General features: G+C 55.9%; 1 protein-coding gene across 1 annotated transcript; it reads left to right on the top strand.

Moving 5' to 3' along the window:
* Nucleotides 1-649: 649 nt before the first annotated feature.
* On the top strand, nucleotides 650-11,413 carry SLC1A5 (solute carrier family 1 member 5). Its single transcript, XM_032839179.1, has 8 exons — nucleotides 650-1,372; nucleotides 4,090-4,132; nucleotides 4,563-4,610; nucleotides 5,489-5,655; nucleotides 7,314-7,547; nucleotides 8,523-8,717; nucleotides 8,852-8,986; nucleotides 10,611-11,413. The coding sequence occupies exons 1-8, from the start codon at nucleotides 804-806 to the stop codon at nucleotides 10,843-10,845; spliced, it is 1,626 nt and encodes a 541-aa protein (XP_032695070.1). The 5' UTR covers nucleotides 650-803; the 3' UTR covers nucleotides 10,846-11,413.
* The last annotated feature ends 370 nt before the right edge of the window (nucleotides 11,414-11,783 follow it).

Raw genomic sequence — 11,783 nt, 5'->3', positions numbered from 1 at the left:
CGCCCCCCTCCGGTGACCCCGCCCCTGGCTATAGTCTGACTCTGTAAATCCGCCTTCTATGGGTGACTTGGCCAGACTCTGGCCTCAGCCCCACCTCTCGCCCACAGGAGGGCTCCGAACGCGACTCAGCCAATCGGCGCCCGCATTTCGCTCCCCGCCTTCTCAAGCCTCGCCCCTGCCCTTAATCCTGGAAGCTTCCGCGGGAGGGCTCAGAGCCACGCGGCGCGCCCGCGAGTTAATGTCTAGGCCCGTCGCTGTTACCTCCCAGGGACCCGGAACGTCGCCTTCCGTACCCAGGCGCCTGGATCTTCTCTTCCGGACTCAAAAACCTGGCTCCCCTCTTCCCGGAGCTCTGTCTCCCGCCCCCCAGATTCAGCTCCCGAGCCTCCGTTTCCAGGACCCCGGCACCCCGGATCCCTGCCTCCCGGATCTGCGCTACCAGGACATGGCCTCTTGAGGACCGCTGCCGCTTGGACGCCTTCAGCTTTCTATAGCCAAGGACCGCGGGTCCCAGCCTGATAAACCCCTGTATTCCCATCCCTAGGGCCGAAGGAGCCCAGCGCTCCCAGATTTCGGGCTCCAGCCACAATCTGGGAAAGCAGAAGAGCCTCCGCGCCCAGCTTGGGGATCTCGGGTACTCCAGGAACCAAGGCGCTGTGAATTCCCAACTCCGGGGAACCTTCCAAAGTTCCAGCCTCCAGGCTGTGTTATAAAACTCCTCGGTTCTAAGGAACGTCCGCGTCCCAGGAAGGAGTCCCAAGCGCGCCCAGCTTCCAGCGCTAAGGAACTCCGGGGCGTTCATCATGGTGGCCGATCCGCCTCGGGGAGACGCCAAGGGGTTCGCGGCGGCTGAGCCCACCGCGAACGGTGCCCCGACGTTGGTCCCCATAGAGGACCCGGGCGCGACAGGAGGCGGATGCTGCGGTTCCCGGGACCGGGTGCGCCGCTGCCTTCGCGCCAACCTGCTGGTGCTGCTGACCGTGGTGGCGGTGGTGGCTGGCGTGGCGCTGGGTCTGGGGGTTTCGGGGGCCGGCGGCGCTCAAGCTCTGGGCCCTGAGCGCCTGGCGGCGTTCGCCTTCCCCGGCGAGCTGCTGCTGCGCCTGCTGAAGATGATCATCCTGCCTTTGGTGGTGTGCAGCCTGATCGGCGGCGCCGCCAGCCTGGACTCGAGCGCGCTCGGCCGCCTGGGCGCCTGGGCGCTGCTCTTTTTCCTGGTCACCACGCTGCTGGCGTCCGCGCTCGGCGTGGGCTTGGCGCTGGCCCTGCGACCGGGCGCCGCCTTCGCCGCCATCAACGCCTCGGTTGGGACCGAGGGAGCTGTAGAAGAGGCCCCCAGCAAGGAAGTCCTCGATTCGTTCCTGGATCTCGTGAGGTCAGACCCCGCCCGCCCGGTGGAGTCGGGATTGGACGGGAGGGGGAGGAAGGGGGGTGTCCCGGCTCTGTGGGGAGGGAACGCGTGTTAGGGATGGCGGGGGTGGCCACGTGAACAGGAGAGGGCATCCCGGGGGGCCTGGAGGAAGATAGGACCGGATGGTGAGGGGTGGTGATGGTGGGTGGCGGGAGAGGACAGACCCCTGGGGAAGGAGGCTTCTGATGTGGGCGCCTGGAGACATAAGCCCGGACCCTACAAGAAGGTTGATAGGCAAGGACGTCTTAGAGAGGGAAAAACGAGTAATGCCTGGGGACTGTGTGGGGAGGGAGGGGACATAAAAGAGGGTCTGGTGGAGGGGGGGGACTTGGAAGGGGATTGGGGGCTGCTAAGGGCCTCAGGATGGGCTTCTGGATCAGGATTTGAGTCCAGAGTCAGAGGGCTTGTAACCCCTGGGAAAGGAGTGCGTGGGAGACCCTGAGGAGATATGAATGACCTCCAGCCCCAGGGCTCCCCACACTACGTGTCCCCCAGACATAACCAGGCTCTTTTCTCAGCCTCCCTTCCCCGCCCAGTTCAACTGGGCCCTGGCAGCTTCTCTTTTATATGTTCCTGCTAAACCCTGCCACCTCCGAGGACTTTCCATTCCATTTCCTCCTGTCTGGGGAGCCCGTTTGGGCTCTCTCTCCACTTGTCCCGCCCCCAAACCTCCAGGGGGTTGCTCAAAAAGGGGCCAGTTAGAAAGCCAGCCGACTCTTTGCCTTCTGATCTCTGCTCCGCACCCAAGAATGGCTCTCCCCATTTTGAGGTGGGCAGACCCCTGGGTTGCCCTTTGGGACCTGCTGATTCAGGGTCTCCAGGCTGGTTGGGGGACTTCCTGGAAGTGACAGGAGGAAGTGATGAGTCACGGAACTGGGTTCTCCCAGCCGCTTGGGAGATCCGTGTCGGCTGGGGTGAGAGATGTGGGGGCAGGCTTGATGTCTAGAAGTTGTAGTGGGCGGGTGCCTCCTGGCTGGGGGAGATTAGCTGGGTCCTGACCCAGCCCTGCCTGGCCTGGGTGGGTACAGGCCTTCTGGCTAATGGGCACGCCCACTCGGAGGCCATTGATGTGTCCACGCTGCTGCCCCTGTGTGTCAAAATAGAAGGAACTGGCAGTTGGCCAGCTCCGGAGACTTTGCTAGAACATCTCAGAGCCACACGACTTTATAGCCAATTGGCACACAGCTGGACACAGACGCTCGGCCACAGCTGCGGCCTCTCACACTGACACATGGCTTTATACCAGTTGTCACACGTGTCCTCACGCACACACAGAAACTAGCCTCCCTCGACACAGCCGCTCACTGATGCCACCGACCTCTCCAATACACTGAGCGTTGCCCAGACATCCGTGCTCAAGAGCCTGTATGCACCAACACCGTCCCACAGATCTGAGCACTAACCTGCACCCCCCAACCCGATCCCAACACTTGAGAAACATCATTGGTGAGGGAGAACGCCAGAATGGCGGGGGGCGTGGCTAGAACTACGCAGCCAGCTGCCTGGATTCAAATCTCAGCTTGGCCGCTTCCTAGCCAAGGCAGGTTCCTTTCCCTTTCTGTGCCTTGGTTCCCTCCTCTATAAAATGGGGGTCAGAAGGCTGTTGTGAGGATCCAAGGAGTGGATTTAGGGGTGCCTGGGCGGCTCAGTCGGTGAAGTGTCTGACTCTTGATCTCAGCTCAGGTGTTGATCCCAGGGTTGTGAGTTCAAGCCCCGAGTTGGGCTCCATGGTGGGTGGGGAGCCTACTTATTTATTTTTTAAAAAAGATTTTAATTATTTATTTGAGAGAGAGACAGAGTGAGAGAGAGAGCGCGCACAAGCGGGGTAAGGGGCAGAGGGAGAAGCAGACTCCCTGCTGAGCAGGGAGCCCCATGCGGGACTCGATCCTGGAACTCTAGGATCATGACCATTCCAGAATCAGGACCGGAGCTGAGCTGAAGGCAGATGTACTTAACCGACTGAGCCACCCAGGTGGCCCGCGGAGAGCCTAGTTTAAAGAAATAAAATAAATGAGCGACTGGATTTATGTAAAGCACTGCGGGGACTACAGTAGATACATTTGCTGGAATTTTTGTCCCACTCTGAGACACAGGAGGCCATTGTCTCACTCCCTGACACGCTCGCTGGGGTTTAGTGCACGCTGCTGCCCAGACAGACATTCACGACACACACAGCCATCCCTTGTCACTCTCTCTCACTAACCTCCTTCCCACACACCCAGATCTTCCCCATACCTTGTCACCCACTCAGCCCAGGCACCAAGGCCTGAGCCTTGAGGGAGGAAGTAGCTGACGCAAGACGCCCTGGGTATTAAGTTTGCTGCTTGGGGTGGAGCTGAGGCCCAGGGTGACCCTGCCCCAGCCTGCTCTGGGAAGCCAGCGTTCCTCACCTCCAGTCCACAATCCCTCAGGGCTGGTCCAGGTTAGCAGGCCAGGCTTTGGGGGCCCTTGGAGGCCAGCTCAGACTTCCCACCCCCTGGACAAGCGAGCGGGCCAGGGCCCAGCTCTGCCTGACCACACCCGGCCTGAGGCATGGGTGGGGACCATAGCTGGGTGCCCATGGGGCCTCCAAGGTTCTTTGCATCCCAAGAGGCCAAGGCAGCCCCCCAGACCTCCCCCCCACACCCAAGCTCCTCCTGGGGTATTTAATAACCTACCGCCCTCCGTGTCTATTTCTGCAGAAATATCTTCCCCTCCAACCTGGTGTCCGCAGCCTTCCGCTCAGTGAGTCCTTGGGGCTATGTCCCGAGGGGTGGGGGGCAGGCGGGGAGGGACACAGCCAGCTGTAGCCCCTGGGTGCCTGCTTTCAGGTGGTTTTTGAAAAAGCACGCGCATTCACAAATTGTTGAATGCTCTTGGAGAGTTCGTGGGGGGCCTGTGAAACCCATCCATGCCCCTCATCGAGGAAGGATAATATGGGTTCTGAGCCCCTTCAGGGTTCTAATTCTAGGTGTGTGACCCTGGGCAAGTGCCTTTTCCTCTCCTTGCCTCGGTTTCCACCTCTGGAAAATGGGCACATGGTAGGAAAATGCCACCTCGGTGGGGTTGCATTGAGGGGGTGCTTAGGGCCGGCTTGGAGCACTGTTAGTGCCAGGATGGGGTGGGGTGAGGCCTCCTTGGCATTGATACTGAACTTGCCCATCCCTACCTGCAGTACAGTACCTCCTATGACACACGAAGCATCAACGGGACCAAGGTGAAGGTGAGAGAAGGGGACCCATCCCTCCGCCCATTGGTGGGGTTTTTCTCTTTTGTTCCAACCCAGCATTTGCTTGCCCACCACTGGCATCTTCCAACATTTGGTGGTATTTGCTTTATACTCTGCCGCTGCTGCCCAATTTTTATTTTTTCTGGTCTCTCCATTTTTGCTCCTTTCTTCTCCCTCCCTGGTGCAGGCTTCTCTCTGCCCCCAACCCACCCTGGCCCCCTCTCTGGTCTGCCCCCCGGTTCCCCCTTCCCCCCTCCCCTCAGCCAGGCACAAAGTAGTCTTTCCCCAAAGCACAAACCTGACCTGTTTCCCTCCTACCCAGAGCCCCTTTCTGCTCCCTAGTGCCCTCAGAAGAAAGCCCAGGCTCCTCGCCACAGTCCATGAGACGCTGCGACCTCAGGCTCTGCCCAGCCACCCACCCAGCCTCATGTTTTGACTCTGGCCGGCCTATTCCAGCCCCAGTGGCTTTCCTTCTGTTCTTTGAATGCCTAAGGGGCTCTCATTTCCAGACTATTGCACATCGTTTCCCCTCTCCAGAATCTTCTAGCACCTCTCTTTACCTGGTTAATCCTCCTTTTCTCCAGATCTCAGCCCCTTCCTCCACGAAGCCCTCCCTGATTCCCCCGCCATGCCACCCACCAAGCCGGCATCCCCGCTCAGTTCTGACACTCTCCTGGGTTTCCCCTCTTCCAGTCACTCTGGGTGGTCCCTGGTGACCTGGGAGGTCTCCTGGACCTGGACTGTGAGCCTTGGGAGGAAGGGACAAATGAGCTCCAAGAGCTGTTTCGTCCACGTTGGGTCCCAGCAGGGTCCTTAGTGGCTGTGCAAGTTAACTGAGCATACTCCCATCCCAATTTGTTCCTTACCCCAAGGTGCCCGTTGGTACCGAGGTGGAGAGTATGAACATCCTGGGCCTGGTGGTCTTTGCCATTGTCTTTGGTGTGGCCCTGCGGAAGCTGGGACCCGAGGGGGAGCTCCTCATCCGCTTCTTCAACTCCTTTAATGATGCCACCATGGTGCTGGTCTCCTGGATCATGTGGTAGGTGGTGGCAGGGGGGTGGGGGATGTGGGATGGGGCAGCCCTCCCATCTCTCTGCTCCGTGGGGCCAGACGGCCTGGATTCACACCCAGTGTTGCCCATCTCCTGGCTGTGACTTTGGGCGAGTGACCTACCCTGTCTGTGCCTCGGTGTCTTCATTCTAAGATGAGGACAGTCCTGTACTCCCGGGGAGCTGAGACTGACGCCAGCCAGGCTGTGGCCACAGCTTAGTGAATGCATTTCCGCTGCAGAGATTTGAACGGGATCCAATGTCCGCGTTACCATGAAGAGGGAATGAGTAATAGGAGGTCTAGGTGGAGGTCTAGGTCAAGCACTTATGAAGTGTTTAAATGCCCAGTACCTCCTGAGCTACTCTTAGCTATGATCATTATCATTATGACCTCCCACCTGTGTGCCCTATCACAAGTGACTTACCGCATTCTGCCTCAGTATCCCCATCTGGAAAATGGGACTGACAGTATCAGACACAAATGAGTGTAAACTTCTTGGGACAAAGCCTGACCTATAGCATGGGCACAATAAAGAGTATCAGCTAATATTTATCAAGCATGTCCTTGTTTAACTTCTGGGCACCTCCCACTGGCCGGAGCTTGGGCATTTGGCCAAACCTCGCTGCGCCAGATTTGGACTTAACCCGTGGCCCCACTGGGCAATGGGGCCTTTCTTCTATTAACCAAAGAGGGGAAAGGCTTTGGGCAACAACTAGCCACAGGGATCAAACTGGGAAGGCAGTCTTGGGGAGGCCTCCTGGCTGGGAGGCACGAGCACCTCTGGGACCGTCACTCCAGGAGAGGGTGATAATAGCTCCAGTAGAAGTTTATAGATCACTTACTGTATACAAAGAGCTTTCAAGGCACTTCCCGTGGCACCCCATTTCCCCCAACATACCTATGAGGCCAGTAGCCTTAATGTACCTGTTTTACAAACCTATTAGATTCTTTTTTTAAGATTTTATTTATTTGACAGACAGAGAGGGAACACAAGCAGAGGGAGTGGGAGAGGGAGAAGCTGGCTTCCCACCGAGCAGGGAGCCTGACTCGGTGCTCGATCCCACGACCCCAGGATCATGACTTGAGCCAAAGGCAGACGCTTAACCGACTGACCCGCCTGGGTGCCCCTACCAACCTGTTAGATTTTAATTCAACGGTGGCCATGGAGGACTAAAATAGGAGATTGTGCGGCATTGTGGTAAAGATTCCATCGTGTTCCAGGGCTCAACCCAAGATAAATGCTTCGTGTCTGGGTGTTGTTACTAAGACACGAGCTACAGACTTTTTAATTTTCAATGATGTGGTGAGAGATTGTATCAGTTTAAATCACCTTAGGTACTGTAACCTACAAACACAGAACATGTAAATGACTCACTTGGGGGGGGCCACGGGTTAGGTCCGAATCTGGTTAGTGATTCAACTCCAAGTGGCTTTAGAAACCCCCAGGCTTCTTTATCTCCCTGCTGTCCTATCTGCAAGGGGAAAGAGCTTGGAGGATGGCAGGCAAGGTGCCCAAACTTCGGCACACACTGCTCTAGTTGTTTCTTGCCCACAAGGGAGGCTGTAGTCAGGCTGTGTACTGAGCCCAAGCCTGGTGCTTCCGTGGACACACGGTCAGAGGCCGCAATCTGTCTCCTGGGTGATTAGGTATGCCCCTGTGGGCATCTTGTTCCTGGTGGCTGGCAAGATCGTGGAGATGGAGGACGTGGGGATGCTGTTCGCCAGTCTTGGCAAATACATCCTGTGCTGTCTGCTGGGCCACGCCATCCACGGGCTCCTGGTGCTGCCCCTCATCTACTTCTTCTTCACCCGCAAAAACCCCTACCGCTTCCTGTGGGGCATCGTGACGGCGCTGGTCACTGCCTTCGGGACCTCTTCTAGGTATGGCCTCAGGGGAGACTCATGCAGGATTTCTAAGTTTAAGGGGCCTGTGGTAGGCATCAGCTGTCTGGAGACCCTTGAAATTTTGTGGTGTTTTTTTTTTTTTTTTAAGATTTTATTTATTTATTTGACAGAGAGAAAAATCACAAGTAGGCAGAGAGGAGGCAGGCAGAGAGGGGGGAAGCAGGCTCCCTGCTGAGCAGAGAGTCCGATGTGGGGCTTGATCCCAGGATCCTGAGATCATGACCTGAGCGGAAGGCAGAGGCTCAACCCACTGAGCCACCCAGGCGCCCCATCCTTGAAATTTTGTATTTGGAGACACTGGATCTGGGTGTAGGGGACATACTTTGTGAGTTTCTTGTAAGGTTCTGGAATACCCCCCACCTTCCCTGTTAGTAAACCCCTGTCTTAGAGATTTCTCCTTTTTTCCTTCCTGAGAACCACTCCTCCTCCACAAGACCTGGCCCTGGGGGGCGATGGTCTAGCGCTCCACCCTGGATCTAATCCCTTAGGAGCCCTTTCCACTCCCTTCTAGGTGTTTTGTCCACCTCTGCCCTCAGAACCCGGCCTTCCCCCCAGCAGCGTACCTGACAGAATAGCAATTCTTAGCCAGGATCTATTGGTGGAGCAGGGAGGGAGTGGGGGTGAGTGAGCTCCGAGGCATTACAGACTTTAGGTTTGAATTTTTGTGTGTATTTTGAAGGATAGCAGTCTGTACTCTCCCAGGGGGTACAGGACTCCTATGCTTTGGAATCCTGGCACTCTGCAGGATCCCAGGCTCCTCTGGCTCTGGAAGAGTAGAGCAGGGAGGGCTGGGGAGGACAGGGTAGGGGTGGGCGGGAGGGTGGGTGGCGGGGGAGGGGGTCTAGGCTGGTGGGCGGAGCCTGCAGTGCGCTGATTGGCCCGTGGGGCGGTAGACTGGGTGGGGCTTCGGCAGGGGGCGGGGCACGCGCTGACCGCAGCTCCTCCCTTCAGCTCTGCCACGCTGCCGCTGATGATGAAGTGCGTGGAGGAGAGGAACGGCGTCGCCAAGCACGTCAGTCGCTTCATCCTCCCCATCGGTGCCACGGTCAACATGGATGGTGCGGCGCTCTTCCAGTGTGTGGCCGCGGTGTTCATTGCACAGCTGAACCAGCGATCCCTGGACTTTGTGAAGATCATCACCATCCTGTGAGTGTGGGGTGGCGGCGGCCGGGACCCCCGGCCCATCTGACCCTTCCCCCGAGAACTGACACGGGCTGGAGGGAGCCAGCTCCTCAGGCTTCCCGAGGCCCCTGTCCCTGACCTCCGCTCTCTTCCCGCAGAGTCACCGCCACGGCGTCCAGCGTGGGTGCTGCAGGCATTCCTGCCGGGGGTGTCCTCACTCTGGCCATCATCCTGGAGGCGGTCAACCTGCCCGTCCAGGACATCTCCTTGATCCTGGCTGTGGACTGGCTAGTGTAAGTGTGGGTTTGGGGCTTCAGGTTACCTAAAATGTCATATATCTGTAAGAACGGAATTTCATTCAGCAGTAAAACTGAGTGAAGCATCCACACATTTGTACATGCTAGCACGTGGGACCCTTGAAAATCTCACGCTAAGTGAAAGAAGGCAGAATACAAAGGACCACATAGTGTATGATTTTTTAAAAAAATATTTTAAAGATTTTATTTCTTTTAGATTTTTATTTTTAAAGATTTTATTTAAAGATTTTATTTATTTTTTTGTCAGAGAGGGAGAGAGAGCATGTGAGAGCACAGGCAGGCAGAGTGGCAGGCAGAGGCAGAGAGAGAAACAGGCTCCCTGCTGAGCAGGGAGCACGATGTGGGACTCGATTCCGGGACCTCGGGATCATGACCTGAGCAGAAGGCAGCGGCTTAACCAACAGAGCCACCCAGGCATCTGTGATTCCATTTCAATGCAATGGCCAGAATAAGCACTTCTATAGACCATAGATTAGCAGTTGTCGGGGGCTGGGGGATAAGTGCTTGGTGGGTGTGGGGGTGTCCTTTTAGAGCAATGAAAATGTCCTGGAATTAAATAGCAGCGATGGTTGTACAATATACTGAATATACTGAAATATACTGAAAACCACTGGGTTGTGTACTTTTTTTTTTTTTTTTTAAGAGAGAGAGCATGTGCATGGGTGAGGGAGAGGGCAAAGGGGAGGGGCAGAGGGAGAGAGAGAATCCTAAGTAGGCTCCATGCCAGGTGTGGAGTCTGATGCAGGGCTTGATCTCATAACCCTAAGATTATGACCTGAGGCGAAATCAGGAGTCAGACTCTCGACCAACTGAACCATCCAGGTTGCCCTGAATTGTATACTTTTGAAGGGTGAGTTTGGGGACGCCTGGGTGGCTCAGTCAGTTAAGTGCCTGCCTTCAGCTCCGGTCATGATCTTGGGGTCCTGGGATTAAGTCCCTGCTTGGCAGGAGGTCTGATTCTCCCTCTCCCTCTACCCTTCCCCCACCGCTGCTTCTCTCTCTCTCAAATTATTTTTTAAAAAGGGTGAGTTTTATGGTATATGAATTATAGCTCAATTTTCTAAAAGGGGATGTACACACACACACACACATACACACAAAGTATAAAGAGGAAGTGAAAAGAGATCTCTAAGATTATAAGCAGAAAGGCCTCAGTGAAAAAGTAGTCTATCAGGGGGAAGAGGAGAGGTGGATGGGTCTTCTGAGGCCCCAAGAGAAGGAAGGGGTGACTTTTTGAAGTTCCAGGAGGAGCAAATCGTGTGATTTTTTTTGGAAGAAGAGTCATCTGGGCTCCTGGGAGGATGGAGGAGAAGATCTTTGGGGTTCTGAGGCAGAGAAAGTGTGGGGATACCTTAGGATTCCATGAGAAAGAAGAGAGGTAGGGGGCTGCTTGGACTCTGGATGAAAAGGTCTTGAGGTTCTAGGATGAAGGGATAATTTGGGTCCTGAGAAGATGGAGGGATGACCTGGGTCTAGGAGGAGAGCAGGGTTCCACGAAGGAGGGCGCCATGGGGACTCCAGGCTTTGCGGGGAAAAGCAGGGTGGTTGGGCCCTACCCTCGGCCCTCCTACTCACTTCCCTGTCACTCCTCCCCCTTCAGAGACCGGTCCTGTACCGTCCTCAACGTGGAAGGCGATGCCTTTGGGGCGGGACTCCTCCAAAATTACGTGGATCGCTCGGAGTTACGGAGCTCCGTGCCAGAGTTGATCCAAGTGAAGAGCGAGATGCCCCTGTCTCCGCTGCCCGCCCCCACTGAGGAGGGGGACCCTCTCCTCAAACACCGCTTGGGACCTGCTGGGGACGCGGACCCCTGCGAGAAGGAATCAGTTATGTAAGCCCCATAGGGGCGTTCCCTGCCCTGATGGGCGTCGCTCTGGACATTGGGATTATGAACTGGGTCTTTGGAGGCTCTGTCTGCACGTTCCGGGATCCGGGGGCCCCAGGCGCTCGCCCCGCCTCCTGACCCAGCATCAGATCTGGGAGGCCTCAGTGCCGGGGTATATGTGTATGTGTGTGTGTTTCTTCCCAAAACTTCCCCAGTCCTCGATTCATGTTCCCACCCATGGCTGGGAAACAAGATGGAGAAATAGTGTAAATGTCTTCTTCTGGGCTCCCATCTCCAGGCACCGGTTGTCACGTGGACTTCTGCCCTCTTGGAGAGGATGAATGTTCAGTGGGTTGCTGGCTATTTTGGTAGCTGTGTGTGTGTGTGTGTGTGTGTGTGTGTGTGTGTGTTTTGTGACTCTGCGGTACATCCCACCCTGTCCCCAGGCCCTCTGTTCCCTCCACAGTAACAGAAACACTCCATGGGACCCCGCCGGGGAGGGGAGACCAAGGACAATGACTGCTGTCACTCCAAAGGGCCTTTTTGAGCAATAAAGTTGTCAAGCATCTCTCATCAGATGTTTGTTATCAAGTCAACATATGTGCATTTACCAACAGCTCAGGAGTTCCACTTAAACCAAAGAGAAAAAAACTGTCCCCCCAAAGTCCAGGACACAAATGTCTTCAGCCACTCTCCCTGTAACTGCCAAAATTTTGAAATGTACCAGTTGATAGATCAGTACAATCGATCTGTGATGGACAGCTGCTCTTGGATGCATTCCACGGATAACATTTGGAGTGAAAGGAGCTGGAAACCGTTCATGCAACCTGGTTCCATTTCTGTGAGGGTCTGGAACAGGCTAAACTGGTCTATAGTGAGAGAAATCCAAACAGTGATGACCTATGAGGGTGACTTCGTGACTGGGAAGGGACCCAGGGAAACTTCATG

Source organism: Lontra canadensis, unplaced genomic scaffold (genome assembly GCF_010015895.1).
Source record: "Lontra canadensis isolate GAN:19392208 unplaced genomic scaffold, GSC_riverotter_1.0 scaffold107, whole genome shotgun sequence".
Taxonomy (NCBI): domain Eukaryota; kingdom Metazoa; phylum Chordata; class Mammalia; order Carnivora; family Mustelidae; genus Lontra; species Lontra canadensis.
This window is presented reverse-complemented; position numbering and strand designations above follow the sequence as displayed.